This window comes from Mytilus trossulus, chromosome 4 (assembly GCF_036588685.1).
Source record: "Mytilus trossulus isolate FHL-02 chromosome 4, PNRI_Mtr1.1.1.hap1, whole genome shotgun sequence".
In the NCBI taxonomy this organism is placed as follows: domain Eukaryota; kingdom Metazoa; phylum Mollusca; class Bivalvia; order Mytilida; family Mytilidae; genus Mytilus; species Mytilus trossulus.
This window is the reverse complement of record NC_086376.1, coordinates 8,985,621-9,010,861: the sequence shown is the minus strand read 5'-3', so window position 1 is coordinate 9,010,861 and position 25,241 is coordinate 8,985,621. Positions and strand designations below refer to the sequence as shown.

The 25,241-nt window shown below is 31.4% G+C and overlaps 1 protein-coding gene across 2 annotated transcripts in view; it reads left to right on the top strand.

Annotated features, from left to right (window-relative positions):
* Positions 1-25,241, top strand: part of LOC134714599 (lachesin-like) — a 53,295-nt gene that overhangs the window by 2,430 nt on the left and 25,624 nt on the right. Inside the window, exon 2 of one of the 2 annotated variants that reach the window (XM_063575974.1) lies at positions 6,668-6,679. The exons of the other annotated variant lie outside the window; for it this stretch is intronic. Within the exon in view, the coding sequence (XP_063432044.1) occupies positions 6,668-6,679 (12 nt within the window). The remainder of the gene's footprint in view (positions 1-6,667; positions 6,680-25,241) is intronic. 2 annotated transcript variants of the gene reach the window in all.

Sequence of the window (25,241 nt, the reverse complement as noted above, 5' to 3'; positions counted from 1 at the left end):
TTGAACGTTGACTTAATCGTCCATAAAATTTGAAGCCTTCTTTTATTACCAGACCAGTAGTCATCACTTCTGTGATGACTTGAATAATCATTGATATGGTCATAATATATATTAACCATTTACAAAACTTTGAATTTTTGAAATACTGAGGCTTTTCTACCTCAGGACTCGATTACCTTAGCTACATTTGGCAAAACTTTTATGAAGGTTTAATTTGAGCGTCACTGATGAGTCTTTTGTAGAAGAAAAGCGCGTCTGGTGCAAATATCAAAGTGCAAGCCTGGTATCTATGATGAGTTTTTTTCCATACCTTTAACTATGTTCAAAGCCATTACACGACCCAATTTGATTTTCGATTATTTACCTTGCTTTGAGCATAACTGCAAAGCTGAAAAACATAACCTTAACTATTTACTCGTCCATAATTGAGCGAAAAGGGAAACATGTAGCCTAAATGAACTCGAATGAAAGCGATAATTCAATAAATAGAAAAATGTATTTATTGTTGGTATTAATAAAGATAGGAACAAAATCTTCAACTGTCTAGACTGATTGCAGCATAAAAGAAAACGTTAGATATGTAATTCTGGATTTATTGTTGTTTTAACGCTAATGTGACTGTCCTTAAAATAAAAGGGAAAATGTTTAAGTTTATCAGGTAGGAAAAGGTGGACAAATGCATCGTGCTGTCTATTATATCGAAATAAATCAACTAAAGCGATTACTACTTATAGTCTTTTCTTTATATAATGCTAATGGAGCGCTGTTTGTGGATCTTTTTAGATATGGTCTTACCCAAAAGTTTAATTCTAGAATTTTACACAATTTACATTTCCTTGTCTTTGTTTCATTCCAAAACTTTGTTTACTTATAATGGGGCAAGATTTCGAAATTGAAATTTTTGTGATTATTTCTCTCTCGCACATTAGGCTGCACCAAAGCTGACTAGAAAATACAAACAGTGGTACTAAGAAAAACAGTGTACGAACACTGGGCTTAGGTAGATTACCTTAGCCGTATTTGGCACAACTTTTTGGAATTTTGGATCCGCAATGCTCTTCAACTTTGTACTAGTTTGGCTTGAACAATATTTTGATATTAGCGTCACTGATGAGTCTTATGTAGACGAAACGCGCGTCTGGCGTACTAAATTATAATCCTGGTACCTTTGTTAACTGCTTAAAACCAAAACAACATGCTGATCCTTTTGGAGATTCGTATTTGAAGACTATTAACGTAACGATTTCAACAAGTGTGATTTACAATACAGAGACTTTCAAGTAGAATTTCAAAAAAATTAGATACACAAATTGTGAGATAACTTTCTGAGGTTGAGTATGCTTTATAAAAAGGTCACTAAGTACTAATGGTAAACACGACAACAATTGCATTTACAGAGATATCGTCTACGACACCTCCACTCTCTAAAATCACCTACGACGACTTAACAAGTGAATGAACGTATACAGTTATAATCTCCATCAATCTTAATTCACTTCAAATCTAAATACCATATTACCATAACACAATGTAACATATGCTCATTATATATAAATTTATGCCAAGAATTCAAAACTTTAAGAAAAAAATAGAACATGATTTATTTCGGAAATTGTTTCATTGAAATTGTCTGTTACAAATTTTTGAAAATACTTTTGAATTACGGAATTATTCATCAGCCGCATGCACATCAATGGTTCCTTGTCCGATTTTTTGCTTTATTTAATGTCATATTTGGTTTGCCCAGCTCTTGGACTTTTAATTGATTGGTCTTTAGCATCATTAATGAGACATTGGTTGACGAAATGCGCATCAAGTGCAGCAAAATTGGTGCTTTTCATATTATTTAGTGTAAACCATAATTTACATGTTATACAATTTAACAACAATAGTATAACTTATCTTTCCAAATAGTTTGTAAGTCAAACATCCAAACAATACAACTCTTAAACGTGTTTACTTTTTTAATGATATTACCATAAGATATTGCTTTGGTACATACATTTTCATTCAAAAGTTGTTAGCCATAATGAATATTGTTTCGTTTCAAAATAACTGCTTTTATATATGGTTATGGCCTCATAATTGTTGATTGAAATAGACGTTAGTTTTGATTTAAGTGAAAACTAGACAATTAAGCAATAATTTAATTCGATGGCTAATAATAGGTTTTCATTTTACCTGCGACCATCTATATTATATTCCGTCATCGTTATCTATGGATTTATTCAGTTTCATTTCATATGTTACATTATCAAACTGTTCTCGCCAAAAATAATGAGATATTAACTTAAAATAACTAAAACTAATTATAAATTGTAAAATTCAATTAACCAGATAACACTGCTTGTTATATAAAAAACGAGCAATTCCTTAAAAATAATGTCATCACGTTTTATGACCAGTGAACAGATATATATTATGTTCAAGAGGTGCTATTTGTCCAAAACTAACAGTCTGAACGTGTGATTTATCAGACTTATTAATCCTATTATCGAAAGAGATGCTAACTATTTGCTAGTTAGTTAAACAGTTACATAACCTAAAGTGTACAAAAGGTAAAAAATATAATTAAAGAAGGCTAATAAAAGCAGGTTCCACACAACCATTTTTTTTCAATGTCCTGCACCAAGACATAAATATGGCAGTTGTAGTCAAATAGTTAATTTCTATATATGTTGGCGTTTGTTTTTGTTGCAGTTCAGTGTTTTTGTTATACCGTTGGTTTCCTCTAATAATTTATGTGTTTCCCAAAGTTTTGGTTTGTGACCCAGAATTTTTTTGGCACAATCGATTAATTACTATTGAACAGCGGTATATTACTGATGTCTTTATTTGTTCTTTTTGGCAAATACCACGACAGATAGGGAAAAAATGATATGCGTGTGCATATTCCCTAGTGTGGTAAAACATGAACGAAATTCAACAGATAAAAGAAAATACATATACAATTTACTACCTATCAATCAATCAAAACCATGAGCCGTGGTGTAGTGGTTAGTGCATCGGACTACTAACACAAAGGTTCCTGGTTCGATTCCCGATTGGGATGAAAATTTCAGGAACCCAATTTTCGGCTCTCCCTTGACACCATTTGCAAGTATGGTCTTGAGGAAACGATGATAGTCCGTCGGACGGGGACGATAAATGGCTGGCCCGTGTTAAGAGAGAGCCACATCTCTTGCACGTTAAAGACACCCTTGTAGATTTCGAAAAAGAGTAGGCTAATGCCGCTACAAGGCAGCACTCGCACCCGCAAAGTGGAAAGGGATTAATATAAGTTGCAAAACTTGTTTCCCAATCCACTATAAACAAATATGTTTAAATTAATCAAAACCAAGGATACCTATTAGTATGAATTAATTGTACACAAGGTGTCATTACAAATGAGATAATATTTGGAGCATAATATAAATAATATATTTTCGCGTCGTGTATTACGGACTGTCGAAGACGAATTACTTTTGCTATATTTTTAGAAATGAGACGTGGTACATGTTTGCCAATGATACACATCTCTACTAGAGACAGATGCTGTAGAGGTGGGATACATGTTTATGACAGAAATGAGTTACTGCAAGGAAACTGCCAAATTCAAGACAATTTATTTTAACAATTTTCCTTCATTTGTTTTGCAACTGGATATTACTTAATACACCTAGAATGCTAGGAACTATAGATCACAGTAATGTGTTCAATAAACACCCAAACCCATACCGTATAGCAAGCTAAAAAAACAACTAAAGAGCAGAAAACAGCCAAAGGCCACCAATGGGTCCTCAACACAGAGAGAAAATCCCGTACAAGAAAAAAGGATCCAGGCAGCTGACCCCTGAACAATTATAATGTATACCAGTTCAGCGATAATGTCTACTTTCTAGACCAAAATTACCTTCAATAAACTTTGATTGATGAAATTCATTGTTATAACCGCTGTGTTTTCTTTTTAATTGCAGTGATGCAGTTGATTTTTTTATTATAATTATTAAGAACAAACCAATCCATCATCCTCTCCAATATATATCTTTAATAGTTACATAAAGTAAAAATTCATTCTGTCACGTATAAAATGAAACGACATTGATCTTCAGATGCATTGTTTAATTATTATGTATCTTTTACCTGGAGAAATCACGTTCCTACCATTTTCAGTAATTACTTGTTTTACCGATTGGTACAAACATTTTAAATTCAATCATTGGAATTATAAATTTCCTGTATTTTTCTTCAACTCATTAAATCTAAATTAACCTGGTTACTGTAAATCTTTCCGTAAAACATTTAATGGTCATCCGGGGAAATAGATATTGACAATATTTTCTGATGTAAAATCAGAGATAATTGACTAAATCACTTTGCCATGTTTATCAAATAAATGTTTATATATATCTAGTGTAAACGAGATGTTATAGTTTGTTCTTGCATTAGTTAAACAACCTGATGTACATTATCCACGAAACACTGATTTGTTGTGGTACTGTATAAAGGCACTGTTCTATCTACAAAAATGGTTTGATACTGTAAATTGGCACTGGTCTATGTTGATAATGTTTATCGACAGACACTGTTCTATCTACAAAAATGTAGGTACTGAGTATCGGCAGTGGTCTGTTTTGGTACTATATTTCGGCACTGGTCTATATATTTATCCTGTATATCGGCACTGGTGTTTATTGTTAATGTATATCGGCACTGGTGCTTATTTGTACAGTATATCGTCATAACGACATAAAACGGCTGACGCTTCAGATAATCGAGAACATGGAATGGGCGGCGTTTTGCATTTGCGCCGATCTGCATTTCATTTGCGCCGATTTTTTCTTTCATTTGCGCCGATTATTTTTTTCATTTGCGCCGATTTTTTCACAGGTAAATTACAGATAAATTACAGGTGAATAGATATAAAACTCTTATTTTTATTATCATTAAAGACCTTTTTTTAGTTAGCCAGTTATACAAATGTTATGAATTATCAATCATAACATGGATATAACTGTTTTGAACTCTGAAAAAGTATCAAAAAGTTCATTTCCATGTGATGAATGATGATTTTTTTATAATGATAGAGCATTGATCTGAGTTATTCTCTGTTGATGTAATTTATCACACATATCTCTAGAAATTGTTTCAACCGCATTTAAGAAATTACTGTCGTTTGAAGTTTCAGTTTGCAGTCAACAATTACATTAATTGGTTTAATGTTTTCCTAGTTTGAAAATTAGTTTTCCGCTGATTTAATTGGGCATAGAAATGGACATCTAGTGAGAAAATGTTGAAGGTTTTCTTCCTCAAGTTTGCATAGCGGGCAAATTGGGTATGTACCTCCTATATTAAATATAGCTTTAGTTACTTGTAGGTTCACGTTACTAGTATCGTATCTTTTAATGTGGCTTTCTTTTTTTTATTTTTATATATCCTTATTATTTATTGTTTTCTTTGTATTCCCTGGAATTTACATGTTGAAGTATAACCTGTAACTTACCTGTAAATCCAATTAGGAGTAAATATAAATCGGCGCAAATGAAAAAATGAAATCGGCGCAAATGAAAGAATGAAAATTTTCAAAATCGGCGCAAATGTCATACGCCCATGGGTGAACAATCATCAAAGAGTATACTAGTAATTTACTAATGCGCTCTTCAGAATTAACTTTCCTTTAAGAAACTCTTAGATCCGGATGTTTATGTACTTAAGACGGTAAAATATACCTGTAGACTGTTAATGATTAGAATTCCGTTCGAGTGGTTATAGGGGCGTTACCATAGTATTTGAATATTTATTGATTTTCAGTATATGTATGAACAAGACCACTGAATGAATGGATGTTTTCACCATAAACGACATTTTACCAGTTATCAAAATGAAACATCAAATGATTGTACTGAAAACAGACAATACAGCAACGTTATTGTTTCAGCCATACTCACGAACGAGTATACCGGTGTTGTCTTTTAGTCTTTATTTTTGTTTTGCCATGGCGTTGTCGTTTCAAGTTTAAATTCCCCTAACTGTGGATACGTATCTTTCGCCTATTTTGTTTAAGGAAATGTACACCAGATTTCATTGTTCGAACACTAAAATACTAACATTACACCATTGTTTTAATATTCATGGTATATAAGACTGTAAACTTTGAAAAGCAATCAACAATCTTGACTGCTGTACTCCTATTTTTGACATTTATACCTAATAAATATGTCTGTTTGTTTTGTTCACACATTGTTGTCAATATAATGAAATTCTATGCGACTGTCATATAAGTGAGAGGTTTAGTTTGCTTTTATATAAACCAGGTTTAATCCCCCAATTTCTACATAAGAACATGTCTGTATCAAATCAGGAATATGAAAGTTGTTATCCATTTGTTTGATGTGTTTGAGCTTATGGTTTTGCCATTTGATTAGGGACTTTCATTTTTTTTGTATTTTCCTCGGAGTATTTAAACTTCGAAATGACATAAAGTTCTGGAAATGTTCAACGACAGAAAAGACTATTAGATCGAATTAATGCAATGGATATCATGATGGCCATTCCTATTTACCCCCAAAAAGATTTAAAAAAAAATAGAACTACTAGACCACACGCAACTTTAAAATAAACATTGTGATAATTATACAAGTTTTAAATAAATTACAATTTTCACTATTGTTTCTTAAATTTTTTATAGGTGTAGAATCCCGTAAGTATTGTGTATGCTTTTTTGCTAATTGCATGATACAAAAAATCTTATTTAGTTTGCATGTAAACAGCATTTCATTACCGTTTGCAATATATTAAATCCAATTTCAAATTTGAAAATGAACCATTTTTTTTTACATTAAAGTATTTATCATGGAAAAGCGTATAATGCATTCAAAGGCATCGGTACTATAACCATGTGAAACAGTATACTCTATACATTTGCTATGGACACTATTTTTTCTCTCTCGTAAAAACACATCTTAACATCAATTTGTCCAATTATTCTATTGGTATAAACCAGGTTTTATATGAAACTAATTACTAAAAATTTATTAGTTATACTTGTAATAAACTTTTTGCAATAACCGTTAAATTTTCAAATTACCACCCATCGTTTACACAAATTAATTAAAATGCAAAAAGCCACCTGCTGCAATGTTATGTATCTTACATCATGTTAATATTCTCGGTATAGTTTGGAAATGTATTGATGAAGCAAAGCACTGACGGCTTTTCCTTAAGCTTTCTAACAGTATTAGTATCAGTAACTACACGAAAAACATCATGACATTGTTTAATTTATTCATATAACATACACACATAATGACATTGTTCCAAAGTTCATAATACTGCTAATGTGAACATATGTTATTTCTATCGATATTCAAACTTAGTTTCAAGTTTTAATCTTTTTCTATTTTAAAGATTCAAACACGGGTATATGCATAATTATGATATAAAACACTACTTGTTTTTTTTTTATTGTTTACAAAGGGCAAAAAACTAATTCAGAGAACATTAAAAACATTCGTTTAACACATGTATTAACAAGATGTTATATATTTAAAGAAGACAGCCAAAATTTACGTTATTATAAACAACTGTCAATACAGTTTGAGAAGATTTTGCGGTTTTATAACAATGCTGTAGGAATCTTACAATTCATCAGTATTAAATGACTGAAAGTGAGATTGTTTTATTGAAAAAAACCTATCCAATCTAATAAGTAATGGTATTCATCCCCTAAATTATTTTTAATACAAATTCCATATATGATTTAATTGCCCATATTATTGTATCTTCATGAGTGAAACTGTGTAAACTTACTTAGATAAAGTGTTTAAAAAAGTTTTATGTATGCTTGAAGTGACAATTTTGCAAAAGCAAAAAAGAACAAGTTAAAAAGTTCAGACAGACTCATACTGTTCAAGGACCTCTGGTCGTCATCTGACATATAATAGGCCGCTGGCTGTCGGCATACTGTTCCCGTTCCTCCGACAATCATTTACAGATTACTTGATTACACGTCCTTGATTTGGGATAGACACATAGACAATGTGGCAAGATCAAACATGTTTGTTGGTGCTCCTTCTTATTTTTAGCATGTTCACTTCGTCGGTAAACATTCTGTTTTATTCGAAAAAAAACAAAACATTTGCTATTTCGTTTGTCGTAATTTGATTTTGTCAACCTAATATTGGAAAAATAACGTTTTCAATACTATAAGTTATATGATTCGCTACTGACTCCCTATGGAGTTTTTTCACCCTATATGGATCCGTAGGGGGTCAGTAGTTAACCGTATAACGAATTTATCGCACGCTGTACTTTTTCTGCTGCGTTTTCTTGAAAAATAAACAATGACACAAGATCAATAGATGACGTCACCATTAATGCGTAATGAACCCCGTATGAAATTTACTAACCCCCTATGGTCTCATAGGGGGTCACCACGTGACGTCTTTAAACCAATCACAACGTGATAATTTACCCGCGGTGCGATAAATATACTTATCGCACCGCGGGTAAATTATCACGTTGTGATTGGTTTAACGCCGTCACGTGGTGACCCCCTATGAGACCGTAGGGGGTTAGTAAGTTTCATAGGGGGTTCGTGACGCGGTGATGGTGACGTCATATATTAATGTTGTTGTGTTTTGTTGTTTATTTTACAACAAAAAGCAGCAGAAAAAGTATAGCGTGCGATAAATTCGTTATACGGTTAACTACTGACCCCCCTACGGATCCATAGAGGGTGAATAAAATCCATAGGGGACTCGGCCTCCGGCCTCACCCCCTATGGATTTTATTAACCCTCTATGGATCCGTAGGGGGTCAGTAGCGAACCATATAACTTATAATATCGGACCACAGATGAATTATCACGTTGTGATTGGTTAAACGCCGTCACGTGGTGACCCCCCTATGAGACCGTATGGGGTTAGTAAGTTTCATATGGGGTTCATGACGCGTTAATGGCGACGTCATCTATAAATGTTGTTGTGTTTCATTGTTTTTTTTTCAACAAAACGCTGCAGAAAAGTCCAACGTCCGATAAATTCGTTATACGGTTAACTACTAACCCCCTACGGATCCATAGAGGGTGAATACAATTCATAGGGGACTCGGCCTCCGGCCTCGCCCCCTATGGATTTTACTAACATTTTATGGATCCGTTTGGGGTCAGTATCGAACCATATAACTTATAATATTTCAAAAATAAACATAATGCTTATCTATAATCATAGTTCATTCAAGTTATGAATTGACATACATGTTCTTTAAAAAGTCACATTTAAAAAGAAGGAGTATAACATGACAATACTAATATAGAAATATAACGGGGTTCTTTTTTTATAGCGCAATTGATCGATTTTGAACACTATAATTTTCAGCTGAAGTTTTCTGAGTCCAAAGAATGTTATCATAAGTAGCAATGTGAAATCTACTATTAAATTAAAACATTACCCAAATTAAGAACCATCATAGCTTACTCACAAACCTTATACTTTGGGATAAATAGAAATATTACACACCTTCCACTTGAGACAAAGCGACACTTGACTCGTTAATGTTTTAAACTAGTATCAATTCATAGATAGGTTGACAGTAGGTGGATGGACTGGTTTGTGTTATATCTAAATCTTCAACCGACATTCAGCATCCAGGACTATAGACTCCTAGAGATTTTCTTATATAAAAATACAAATAAACTTTTGTAAATTAAGAATTTCTTTCTACTCTGATTCAAAACTAATGGTATTTAAAATGTGTGTTCGCATTGCGTTTGACCATTCATCTTTATATAAGTTATAATTGAGATTGTATACAGTCACGAATCACTTATGGACTTGTAATATCTACTCTGACATCCAGTAAGTTCAACCATAAAATGATAAATAACCAAAAACGAATGCTTATCTGACAAAATAAAATATCTTAATATGGCAACAATTAGATATTGACAATTAATTATCGTTGGAGCATTCTTATTAACTATAATCAGGCATCCAAGGGAGAACTCGCCTTATGCCATATCTACCAATTGATTTTCCAACAATTGTAACATATTAATTGCATGATATGTTATCCGAGGGAAAGTCCATATATCACGCAAATCATCAATCTTTAGAAGCAAACTTTCTTATAAATACAACTTGGGTTATGGAGGTAACGTCTATTCGTTCTATGATGTGAAAAATGTAAAAAATATTCCGCAAACCTTGTTGAAAGCAATAAAAGAAACGATCACATTTATATTAATTGAAAATTTCAGAGTTTTGTCGATTGAATGCAGCGGATTTTCCATCTAGTGAACTTTAATGATTGTAGTATTCTTTGTTAAATTAAATAATTTGTACTTGTGTAGTGGAGTCACTAATCTACTAAAGGACGTTTTCAAGTAACCATACAAACTTCACTTATATGTATATTGGTACACTACATTTGAGAAAACAGAGTGCAATTCTATGTTATTTTTCAACTTTTCTTTGAATGTGCATCAAAATCAAAACTTTTTATGTCAAAAAACAAAGCTTAAACAAATCATACAAAACATTAAAATTATATATAGATCGTCTATCCAACATTGAACTTTGTTTATCCGAGGTAGGTTCGATGGCTTACCATCTGTTTTAGGTTTGTCCAAAATAGACAATCTGACGTCAGAGTATGTAAAAACTCCACGTATCAGAAGTTACTACAGTAAATGAATAAAACACCTCCGCAGTTCCCCCAAAGTCTAACAAACGTCAAAACGAAAAAAGCATAAACAAAACAAAAAAATTAATAAATAATCAAGTGATCTGGGTTAGCTCTTAAGATTTTAAACTACTGTACTCCTGTATACTGTATTGCATATTTCGTTTCTAGTCTTTATAACATGAACTAATACCCTTCTCATCAAACGATATATACTGTTTCTTCTTCCATTTAGCTTTCTTTTATTTGACTGTTTTATAGTCATAATCACATAATTCACAATACTATAATACCTTCCTATATAACTTATTAATAAGACAACCTTTTCTCAATGACCATGTTCCGTGTTTTATGTCTACAATCAATACTTTATTACCCCCTAAATATCATAATTTGTAAAGTAATATTAGTTCCTAAGAAGTGATAATGCAGGAGTATGTCAGTTTCATATTTAGCACATTGTATAAGAAATACTATCTCTTAATTGTAATCTATGGCAGACTAGAAATTATTTAACAACTTACGATTGACATTTTGTCATGCTTTTCCATTATGATGCCTTATTTAGAGAAATATAATACCTTACTAAATTCATAAACAATGAATATCAGAGAACATTGATAGCAAAAGGTGTTATTGTCTCGCATTAAATCTTTATAAGGTGTAGTTATAACTTAATTAAGATTCTCAAACGAATTCATTTTAGACGGTCATCCAAGACAATTTTGTGGTAAGTTATTCCTATTGAAGTTTTGATGTCTGAAAAAAATGCAAGATTTATGGCTTTTATGATACAACCATTAACAGGTATCAATTACAAACAAAAAAATATTCTGAAAGATAAATTCTTATAAAACAATGTTAAATCGGGCGTCAAAATTATCGGTCTGAATTTGTGTTCTGTTTCTTCATTTAAGATTTATATAGTCTTTAAATTGTGAAGTCCGCCAGAAATATGAAACAGATGAACTATTAAAAAAATATTATTATCAATTTGTCTTTATACGTTTAACATCGTTTCTCTAATTCTATGGAAATTTATCCCTTTTTGAACCCATTGTATAAAAAAATTTAATCAACGTGTGGTTGCTGGTGATCTCAGAAGATCATTGGATGATTTTAAGGGTCATGACCTTTTTGGCTGACTGGATGAACCATAATATGATAACAGGTGTTAATGAAATTGACAACTTCGTGCAATGTGAAAGGCACTCGAAGGGGATTTTCGGTAAACAAAAAAAGAAAATGTCTTTTTAATCATTAGAGAAACAGATTCTTACATAGTTACTCGTGGATTATCGGATTTATCCAATCTCGATAGTTAAATTATAAATTTTAAAGTACTCGCCGAGGCGGCTCGAACTTTAAAATTGATAATTTAACTATCTCGATTGGATAAATCCGATAATCCACTGGTATCAATGTAAGAATCTATATATATCCTTATTATTTTCATTTCCCTGGATTGTATATGTACAAAATGCATATTTAGTGTTTAAGAGCACCAGCAACAGATTTAAGATCGTTATATGTCATTAAAACAACGTGCTCTCCACGTGTGAATATGTCTTGTCTGTATGGCAATGTTATCTGTTCATATGTTCTATTTGTTTAAGTCATTTATCATTCTTTATTGACTCCTTTAGTTATCTGATTCTCATAGTTAAAAAGTAATTATTGTGCAATATGGACTGTAACGATAATAAAATATAAGTGGTGGGAGCACTGATTCTTTTCTCGAATGCAATTGACTGCAATAATATTAATAAACAAAGATGTGGGAAATACATCGATGAGACATCAACCCAACAACACAATACTTCAAATGACACATAGAGAAAAGAATATTGCTTTGACATTAATTTTTTAATATTCTTTAAATTTTTGTAAAAATATAATACAACCCGATTTATTGAGTTTTTGCAATGTTATTCACAGTGGTTACAAGTAATTTGGATCCCTTCAATTGTCTATCAATAGATGTTTGGAAGCTCTCAACCAAAAATAGTTCACTAAAATAACGCTTTCTTTTAATAGGTACTTGCTCAAGAAGGTTAGACCCAAACTATTTCTGCTTTAAACTTTTCACTGTGACAAGTAAATCAGCTGTCCCCAGCATAACTTAAAGAACATGTCAATACTTGCTTTCCTAGTTGACTTGCGGTCTTATCATGCTGTGTCCAGCGTAGCTCTTAATTCCATTAGCTCATGGTTATCAGATTTGTGGTATCAAAACGTCTACTTTGTTTATAAATATTAAAAAAAAGTCACTAAATGCGAAACAGATAACCGTTTGATCCATTTTTCCTTAGTTTTTGCTCTGTATAAGTACGGAGTTCGGAATAAAAAGGATACCTTAAACGAACGTTTTAGTTGTTATCACAGAGAACTCTGCCAATACACTCAGTTTCAATGACACTGCTAATGCGTAACACACAAAAACTATAATCACCAGTTCAAGAAAATCATATAAATATTTGTTATCAAACAGAAGTTCAAAGACATAGTTTGTGTTTGTAAGATCTAATTAATTAATGAGTAGTCGGAAGAAAAATGAATGAAATAGTTTATTGATTTCCTCTTTAAGTCTTTTATGTTAGCTATTGACCATATAATTCATTACTGCCATAACAATTATATTGATACTTGAAGGAAATAGTCTCAAATAAACCTAGCATATTCACGAGTTATTACTGTAACAGATAGGATTTGTAACAAATGTATTGTACATGTCGGTTTTATTTGAAGTTCTTTCATCATATAAAATCGTTCAGTAATATGTTGTGTACTTTTCTCTGACGTAGATTTTATGTATTTCTATGAAATGTGAATACATACTTGAGTATTCTTTAAGTTTATATATGTTTGTTATGTCTGGGTTAATTTGTGTCAAAACTTTATGATTAAAGACGTGGAATACTTCATTATCTTTGATGAAAAAAGTAAATAAGGGCTTTGACATAAGCTCTCAGACATTGAAGTAAAGACCTTATAAAGACATTATAATATCTTTTAATCTTATTGTGTTGTTTGGATGCTGTCTCGTTAATTTAATTACCACACACCTCGTTATATTCACATTATACTTTAGAAATAAGTCTTCGGCTCTATTAAAACAATTTTTGTTACCATGATTTAAATATGCATTCTTAGTCCATTTTATGAATACACCCGTATTATTACAGCCTTTTGTCATCACAGGCTTTTTCCTATTATTGATAAACCTGAAAATTGTAAATTACATTTTCTCAAATTAAAATATATAAATAGAGGTATTGATTTTATTAATTTGTCTAGCATATTCAATGACTCTTCTGTCTATAGCTTAATACCTCCATATTTTGATAATATAGAACAACCCATTATTTCGTATTCTTATAAAAAACCGAGCAGAAATTTGATTTTCAATTATACGTCAATTACAACAGACGTCAATATAGAAAATAATGTTCCTTCCACTTGAGATTGCGAAACATCTAGTTTTAAATATGTTCCCTATGGTCATGTTATCACAGGAGACCTCAACATAGTCGATGACCGTGAAGTCATAACTTTTCTAAAGAAAGGACCGAAATACCGTCCTCCATCTACAATAGATTGGAAACAGTGTCGTCAGGTCATTAAAGACGCTCTGTCTGCCTATTGTAAAAATTGGTGCAAACGTGAAAAATCCGATAAAAAATCTTTAGACAGTTATTTGAATAAAATTATGAATACTGTTGATATTCGAATATCTCATTTAGAAAACAATTCTGAAATTAATAATAGGAACCATGATATACCCATTTCTAGAATAAAAAACAAACTCAAGGTACTCGCAGAGCGGTTTGTGTTCGTACCGGCAGACAAGGCAGCAAATAATGTAGTGGTGGTGTGACGCATATACTACACGAAAGTTCTTCAAAACGAAATAATAAATTCCTCTACATTCAGGTCAGTGCGCACCACAGAGAGTCAAATCGTTAACAAACATACCACTGCCACTGCCCAGCTTAAAGCATCTTCCGAACATTTGAAAGTCCCTACCATGTACTGGTTACCGAAATTACACAAAAAACCATTTAAATTCCGTTTCATCTCCGCTTCGAGTAAGTGTTCTACTACTAATCTATCAGTGCTTCTAACCACCTCCCTAACTACTATCAAAGAACTGGTTATTAACTTTTGTAATAAAGCTTATGAAAATAATGGTATTAATTATTTTTGGAGTGTTAAAAATTCTTTAGAGGTTTTAGATAAAATACATGCTTTCAATGGTCCTTACAATTCTGTTGACAGTTATGATTTTTCTACTCTGTACACTACACTTCCACACAATCTTATAAAGAAAAAGTTTTTGTATTTGATAAAATGGTCTTTCGAAAAATCTCATTGCAATTTTATTTGCTGTAACTCGTTTAAGGCCTTTTTCTGTAACGAAAAAGGAAAGTATGCTAGATACACTTACTGGAAATGTGAGGATATGATTGAAGCTTTAAACTTTCTGCTTGATAACATTTATGTACGTTTCGGCGATAAAGTGTATCGTCAGGTAGTAGGTATTCCTATGGGCACCAACTGTGCCCCTTTAATAGCAGATTTATTTCTATATTGCTATGAATCTCAGTTTATGACCAAACTCAGTAAAGACCCATCATTGTTACATTTGGTTGATACATTCAAAAATACCTACCGTTATCTGGATGATATTTTTTCGTTGAACAATCCAGAGTTCTCTAAATATACTTCAGAAATTTACCCAAACGAACTTCCTTTAACTAAATCTAACATAAACAGCAGCAGTTGTCCTTTTCTAGATTTAGACATTTCAATTTCAAACGGGAAACTTCTCACTAAAATTTACGACAAAAGAGACGATTTTTCATTTCCTATTGTTAATTTTCCTTTTTTAGACGGCGATGTGCCTTTGGCTCCATCATACGGTGTTTATATATCGCAACTCGTTCGGTTTGCCCGTGTGTGTTCTGATGTCATAGATTTTAACGAACGTAATCAATGCATCACTGGTAAATTGTTGTGTCAGGGATTTCGATACCATAAATTACTTAAAACTTTTACTAAATTCTTTCATAGATACAAAGATTTGATTAGTAAATTTGGCTATACCTGTAGAAAGCTTATTAAAAATGGTATTTCTCATCCTAAATTTTATGGTAATATTGTACTTAAAGCGAGGAAATCACTATGTGATCCTTGTAAACTCATAGAACCTTTAAACAAACTTATAAGTAAGGGTTATCGTACCAATATTGTAATTAGATCTCTGAATATAGTTCACATTGGCACTAATATTGATTTTGTCATTAGCAAATTAAAACATAACTAAATTTCATTATCTTTTGAGGCGAGATGTATAGGGGACACAGCCACGTTAACTTTTATTTCTATAGAAGTCGCTCTTCACTATACTACTACCTGTCGATACATTTATTTTTGGCATTGCACAAGTCATGTCTTCTTTGACTATTAATGACGTTAAAATACTAAATCCCTGTGATGTGTTTTAGTCGATTTTAGTCTCTGATGCATGATTTTTTACTATTAATTGGTTTTGACTTTTAACTAGCTGTCAGTAACTGCGAGTACTCTCAAATCGTATTTTCTTGTTAATTCGACCTGTTGATACTGTTTATAATGCTTTTTTGTCATTTTTTATTTATATGGATCTTGGCTGTATACCAGCTTTGATTATTTGTAATATCTTCAATTTTTCACTTATTCTTACAACATTTGTATAAACTTAAAGATTATAAAAAAACGGTTTTTTTCTAAAGTGAACATTGATTGGTTAAATATTTCTCAGTGTGTTTGAATTTGTTTGATAGCCTTTTGGTCATGACTGTTTGTGTCTAATATTTAATTAACTGTGCATTTGTATTCAGATATCGCAGATCAAATTTATTCGTTCTTTGTGTAATCATACGTTTTTTGATTGAGTTAAGTCTGCTAATTGATATTTTATCGTATGTTTTTATATGTTGTGATGTTATGCTATTTTTTCAGAAAAAGGGAGAAGGTTTGGGCCCATTAAAACGTTTAATCCCGCTGCAAATGTTTGCACCTGTCCTAAGTCAGGAATCTGATGTACAGTAGTTGTCGTTTGTTTATGTAATATATACGTGTTTCTCGTTTCTCGTTTTGTTTATATAGATTAGACCGTTGGTTTTCCCGTTTGAATGGTTTTACACTAGTAATTTTGGGGCCTTTTATAGCTTGTTGTTCGGTGTGAGCCAAGGCTCCGTGTTGAAGGCCGTACTTTAACCTATAATGGTTTAATTTTTAAATTGTTATTTGGATGGAGAGTTGTCTCATTGGCACTCACACCACATCTTCCTATATCTATTGATGGTTTTTATTCTTGCATAGGTTACAAGATATATTTTGCTTTCCGAAATATTATTTAACTCCTTGCGGTTCGTTGAAAATATTTGGTATGTCTCGGTGACATAATTTAATAAATTTTCTTTGGCTCAAATACTTTCATGGCAAGAAAAAAACTACTACGTATGTCAATAGCCTTATTTAATCTTAATTGTGAATAGTTCCCTATTATTATTACAAATAGCAAATTTCAAACAATAAACTTCTTATCAGAACGTTTGAAATTTTGTATGATGATCAGATCCGTTTATGTTTTGCGTGTGACACATTTTACATATTGTGAAAACGCGCGTGTGGAACGAAATTATGAAATACATGCTTGCGATAAGAGTTTAACTTGAATAGTTCCTACTTTATTTTATGGTTTAAAAAATTGAAATACTGAATTTGAATATGATATCTAGTATGAAAATATGGATAACGACGGGAGGTACTTTCAACATTCATAGGTCAGTCTAGTACGTGTAGTGATGTTGTGTAATAAATTAATACACCATCGCATTTCTCATCAATTGCGACACACCCAGAGTATCATCGTACCTCTGAATGTAAGGAACGGTGCTTTCTTCTTTCTCGTTTCATTAGCTGTTTAGGATTAACATTAGCAATCTCATTGACTGGTTTTTAAGGGCATACGATACAGTTTTGATCCCGTATTTACAAGTTGATGAAAACTTGCGTATAGGCTATAAATATGTAATAAAAAATATACCTTCATGTGCTACATTTTGAGTTAAATGAGGTCAACATTTTGTATAATTGCTCGAAATTCGTATTTGTGGCCGTGTTTTCCCTTTCGAAAGATAAACACAAATTTTTTTTTGTTAAATAATTTGTAATTTCTTTATTTTTATGAGTATTCTAAAAAATTATGCATTTTTAGTTCAGAAATAACTCATATTTATCAAATGGTCATGAATTGAGAAAAAAACGTCAATTTTTGCTGTATATTTATCAATATTAAAAGATTGCACTATTTACAGTTTTATAAAATTTGGTCTTATAATCTTCCTGCAAAATGATTTAAAAAATAGGGTTCCATGCACTTTTTTTCAAATTAAATCAGTTTGAATGATAAAAATCAGTCGAAAAATGCATCTTTCACCGATATGTCACAGTTTGACGAAGCGAAAATAACATTTTACGTTAGCAACGTCATTACCTCTCCTGTACCTGTATCGTATGCCCTTACGTCAACTATTCACTCTTTTTCCAGTTAATGCCCCTTTTTGTTTTCTCCTTTATGCCCCTTTGTGGCTTTTAGTTTATGTCCCTTCTGTTTTCTAGTTAATGCAAGATCCTTTGTTTTCCAGTTTATGCATTGCTTTGATTTTCAGCATACTTGAAAATGTTATTCCAGAAGCATGTCTGGTTTGTACACTGACATTTTAATGATGATCCATTTTTAATTTTGAAAGCTCCCAGTGTTTTCTGTTTGTAAGATTATGGCATAAGACTAATATCCATTGTGTCTAAAATTTAACTACGCCATACCAACTTCATGTGACGTTTTTACATTTACAAAACATTTATGGGGTAGGGGGATCTGAAAATATGAGCGATCCTTAAACATGAATGTCTTACCTAATAGATAAAACTGTTAAACATTATTCAATGTAATGCTTTAAAGAATCGTTAAGATTGTAAATTTGGAATTTAAAGAACTTCATTGATGAGAATTAACAAGAAACCGATGGACATAAATACCTGACTGTTACAACCCTGAAATATGTCAACTGAATCTGAAGCTCACCTCGTGCGATGTTAAAACAATTGTTATAGAGTTTTATAGCAGACCATTTAGTCTTCGGATAGTCATTATTCATCCTTAGAATCAGTCATTTATTTGGTTTAAATCCCATCTATCAGCTTAAATGGGGATAATTGACAGGAATAAAACTATTCCTTAGAAAATCTACACGCAATAAAATATCGGAGGTCTGGCTTCTGTCAAGGCACTTGTCCTTTACAGAAATAGAAGGGAACATTTTATGTTTGTTTAAGGGATTTAGAAAAATAAACAAGTTAATTAAAATTTTGATGTTTGTATGTAAAAGATTTAACAGATTTTCATAAAAAGACTTTTCTTTATTGGTTACATATCATAGACTATGAACTAACTTATTGATAAGGTAACATCCCTCAGACAACACTGACCTTTGGCTTGTTTGCTTTATACTGCAACTTTGCTATTTGTGCAGTCAAGCTGACTTTCCTGACTGACGTTTAAGGCTTCAAATTCAAGATTGTTGAATCCTACAAAAAGCTTTTCATTCGTTTCAGTTTTAAGAGTCGTATAGTACATTTGAAACGAGCATACGTTGTCTTAAAACATAAATTGTATTCGTATAAAGGGACTCGAAAATTGATAGAAATGTTCAACACAGCCTCGTATTCTATCTGTTTGATAAACGTATATTTCATTTTTAGAGACAAAACATAGTTTTTCTATATTAATGTTTTTTTTTGTTTTCTTTCTTCAAATATCAGGCACATTTTTTTGTGGCTTTTGAGATCTTTCAGATACAGGTAAACCAGAAATTGAACGTGTCTATACATTTGAAAGTATTAATTAAGTTTTTGAGAAGTATAAAACCCAAAATATATAATTCATATATACTTGAGAGTACTAAACAAATAGAAAATTGATGAACGATCAAAAAGACTATTCAAAGAGTATACACGAGTAATGAAGTCGGTTTATCGGATCAATTAAATTATTTGAAAATAATCAGAAACGCAGGTTAAATCTTCAAAGAACAAATATTTAAAATTGAAGAAATGTTCGATTCGTATTTGTACCACGATTATTTATATACTTAACTCTCCATCTGAAAATGAAATGTCGATAATTTGTGAAATCTATACTAAACATCTGGCTAATTCAGAGGTTAGTTTATACTTTGCAAATAAAATAAAACACTACGTTTTCCACATAGAATACAGAAAATCTAACGGGTCTGTCTAAATATTTGATTATTTGAGATTATGATATCCGTCAAAATGAAGTGCAGTTTAAATAATATTCTTTGAATAAGATTGAAAACATTGACTTGTTGCTTTGTTCTGGTTTTCCGTATGGCACGATCTTGAAATTAAGACGAATCACAGGGCATTCATTTCCTCCTTGAAAAATTCCATGCAATAAATGTTGGTATACGTATAGGTTTTAACAGAATCACAAGATACTAGAATTATTTATCACCATATACTTATGTCTGGACATTAGTGATCGAAACCAAATTTAAGAAGTCCGAAAGTAATATATCTTGGTCAGAAATAAATATAGAATTGCACAGGACGGCAAAAACCAGACATTAGCGTCTTGGATTTATCTAAGAATTAAATAAAGTTTTGACTACAATCCAAATAAGGTCATATTATATAGTGATGCACATGTCTCTTCGCGCACTTGAGTTTCTGGATGAAAATCAAAGCACTGCTAGACCAATGCTTTAGACTTTTAAACAAAGTGTCACAGACTATAACAAAACAGGACTGGTTCGATTTTTAACGATTAAGGCTTTTTACCAAAAACTGTATTTGATTTTTTAGTGTCCGAATGGTAGTTAAAGTACTGTAATGGCTTGATCATTTTTTTTTTAAATTTAAACAAACTTTCATGGATCATGAAATATAGGTCACGTTCGATCTTGAATGTGCAACAGTGAATAGTCGCGCTTCGGGTTGGGTATCTACGACCAGAAGAACACGTCTAATTTCTAGTTTTGTGAACTAAAATGTTTAAGTATTTATATCAAAATAACTGTATATGTCACGTGGTCTGGTATATTATTACTGATTTACAGTCCACTAGCAATGACATGAACCAAAAAGAAAACAATTAGGATAACAAGATACTTGAAAAAAGAGAGTTATTCTTAATATACTTTTTTCCTAAAATACCAGTCAAGATTTAACAAGGAGAATGGTGGTTACATTTTTATAGAGTATTGTTATTTTAATGAGACTGCTGTTATTTTGTTTGATAAAGTAAGTCAGTTGATTTTTGAATATCAAGTATAGACCTATAGCACGTAGTCCTTATTGATTACATGCACTTTTAAAGAAAACACCATTTACTCCACAATTTACTCATTTCTTACTAAATGTAAATGTTTAAGGAAACAATGGCTGCGTTATAATAATTTTACGAATACATTATCAGTGAAGAATAAACCTTATAGATAATGCGAACCAGCATTATCATTTTATAAGTATTAGGAAAACAAAAATAATATAGATGTAACGGGACAAAAAGAATATTACTCCTGTTGATCGACACAAAGATTCTATAACTTTCGCCTCGAAAAACAGATAGGTCCTCAAAAACTTAACTCAAACTACATCTGAAAAAACACCATAATAGACATATAAACTAAACATCGACATGTATAACAATTTTGGAATGACGAGAGATCGCACTAACGGCGACAAGTAACTATATATTTTCCGGCTAATAATCATGGGTTGCATAAAAAGTATTAACCGACCATAATTATCCATAACTATGTGGGGGTCATCCATTTGTATTGGGCAGTTTTAACCACCTTATCTAATTGTCCAGCTTTTCGTCCGACCGTTATGTAGTGCTGAGACTAGAAGTGTCAGGCTAGTGTGTGTAACTGTTATGAATTTTAACAGAGTCAGTATTGCAAACAAACTAACTATAGTAAATTTGTCTTTTATCACCGCATTTACCATTTAAAAACAAGATGTGTGGAAGGTTCCATTGCTAATATCTCACTTTATTCCGTTCACTTTACTAATGTTGTGATGGAGTAAACGCATGCAGCTAGCGCACTATATTAGCTTGATTATTCGGAATAGTATAGAAAACTTCAATCCTTGTAAATTCAGATTGGAATCGTGCCACGTGCGGGGAGTCCATGTCTCTTCATGGAGTAAGCAAAATATGTGTACTTGTACAAAAAGAAACCATATGAATAAACTAGAAATTATGAAACTAAACATTTAAAAACGTATTCCACGTTTTTTATAATCGTTTTCCGATGTTAATCATCATGTTTGTTTTTATTTTCTATTCGGGCAAATGATGGTGTTTGCAAAACGAGTTTCACACGATGTCTATTTCTGGTCACTTAAAAAAGATTAGTGCGCTCTCTTCAAATATAATATATTGGAACAAATTGTCTGAAATTGCGATGAAAAATAATTAGCAAGTCGGTTTACCGACAAAAAGCTTGAATATGCATCCCATGGAGCCTTATATAATTTTTTTGTTGTTGTTTGTAGTTCAATTCAAGAACATTACGCAAGTCAAATTGCTTCTTCAAAACCGAAAAGACCTCTGACAGCCTGACTTTTTGCAAACACAGTGTATCTAAAAGAAATGGAAGTCATATTTCTTTAGTTTTATTTGTATAGTCACGAACATTCTTCACGATTTGACGTTTTCATTAGCCCTGTCGACAATGTGATATCATATTTATATTATTTGTTTTGGGAAGCACCACGTGTCAGTGTCTGCTGGTATGATTTGATTCCATGGTTTGGTAATGATGGTTTATTACACATTAGACTTTCCGGAAACATATCTGGAACATGTAATTATGGCACATACCTTGTCTGACTCATTTATGATCGGAACACGTTTCTTATTTTTACGAGTAATTCTAAATATATAAATGTAATGGCAACTAACCACGTATAATACCAGTAAATCATATATGTTAGACTAAGTGTTGATCAGCTGCTGGCTTAAAATGAAGAGAAAATCCCCACGTGTAAGACATATGATTTTCTAATTGACCACTGCCTTTAATTTCTCTATCATTCAATGGGATAAGCAATTACAAAACCAACATTATATTAAACTAATATGATTACTTTTTCCAGTATAAGCTATCAGTACTTTTCGCTTAATACAATTACAATACATACAAAACACTCACATATGGTCTCAAATTACCAGAAATTAATAATGTCTAGATGTATTTATAAAGATCTTTTGTATGATTAACAGTAAAAAAGAAATAACAGATGTTTATAGAAATGATATCAAACTGGAGCAAATCAATAACAACTGTCCTTCACTTATATATAATTTGTAAATGTTGATTGTTGTTTTCGCCCAGTTAAATATGATGAGATGTAGGAATCAACTTATCCGAAACATTAATAGCTATTAAGAAACTGACCCTTTAATATAATGGTGCTTCTAATCTGATTTAAAAGATCTTCAACAATGAACAAGCCCGTTCTGCATCTGAAAGCAAGATTTAGACATATTATCCCGTCTTCTTCTTCTCAAATTTAGCTCTTGCCCTGTAATTGGAAAAATCAAATTATGGAATTAGACAGAAAAAATTATAAATGTTAAATTTTTTGATAGTTCTATGTAATGATGAGTATTTAATTTCGTATTCGTACCTAAAACATAATGCGTTTCTTTTTAAAATCGAAGTTCTGAAAAAGCAAGCTAACGAGATATGAACGTTAACAATTAAGTTTTTTTGTTAAAAACCATAGATTTTCTTCATATTTTTTTTCTCAACTAGAACATTTTTTTAAAGGAAAGGTAGCCATAATAGTCTAACTTACCTAAGATTTAACCTGAAAGACAACTCGACACAGGATGTCGAATGCAAAAATGTTAATTAGCCTAAGATTTGACACTCTTTTTGAGAAGGCCTTGGCTTATATATAATTTGCCAAAGAACAATGTGTAAATGGCCATTTTATATTCATTATATCAATTATGAGTTGTTTAAGACAACAAAATTACATTCAAAGTGACATTTCTGTGTCCATCCATTTATCATTGAAATAACAGATAGTTTTGAAGGTTTGAAGAATGTTACTATTTTTTTTTATAACTTCAGGGAACAAACAATGGCCTCTATCGCACCCTCCTTTGACTATCTAATAAAGAACATCTGATTCTTGAATATAAAATACAAGGCTCTGCAGTACATTTTATGTAGTGATCTTGATTCTAATTTTATATTTTAAAATCAGCTTCCAGACATAAGACATTTAATGACACAAACATCAAAGAGAATATTTTTGGTTGGCAGGTATCTGCTTATACATCTTAACTTTTTTTCACATTTTTTTCTATCAAAAATCCATTTAAAGTGAGATAGTTTATCGATATTTTCAAAAATCATTGCAAACGTGCACAAAATCTATCAGATACACACAAACTAATTTAAAATATCACATTATTTCACATTAATAATTTTGTTTTTAAAGGTTACATTTATCTATATTGAAATAATCATGGCTTATCAGTACCCCTTAAGAGCATGGAAGCATGGATGTAAAAATATGAGATGTCGCTGGATCAATAGTTATCAAACCCAACATAACTTTTGAAAATTAAGACAAAACATAAAAGATAAGAAGAAAGGAATAATCGATGACTCTTATTAAATTTAAAGAAGTATAAAACATTTGTTTCGAAATGATAAACTCCATGAAAATATTGTTAATAATTACATTACAACCGATAAATGTTGCACTTTAGTTATCACTAAAATAATCCTGTTTAAAGCACCAACAATTTGACCTCTGTATAACGTATTACTATCAAAAGTTTTTATACACCCCATTTTATTGAAAAAAACTGGACATATCCGCTAAATTATAACCAATAAAGTATTGATATCAATAGTTTCACTTTGTGTTGTAATTTTAATGTTGCTCAATTTTCAATGAATATTCAACTTTTTCTTTCTTTGCTTCAGTAATCAAATTAATTTTGATTATGCAAAATTATTTGTTTTCTTCAAAAACTAAGCTCTCGGTTCATTCTGTAATTTTAATGTTTCACTTTTTTAATTAATATCCGACTTTTTTCTTTTCTTGAGTAAACAAATTATTTCATATTGTTCAAAATTTATTTTTTCTTATCAAATACTTGACCCTCAAATCATACAAATGAATACTTCTCCAAAAGTGAGTTGCTTGATTTGCCCATTGTAAATAGATATTAACCTTTTTAACCATATATAATCATTTCAATTAAAAAAAACAGTTTTGAAAAGTGAGAGGTATATTCAAACTACCAGACAAATTAAACTAAGTCAACATGACTCAACCAATCACCAAAATCTCTGACTCAAAGACAAAGTCTCAAGAACATGTAGAAAATGTTCAAAATCTCAATCAATACAATTTCTGTTTATGATAAATTAACCATCCTGTCAATTAATAAAAGTGATTTTCTGCTA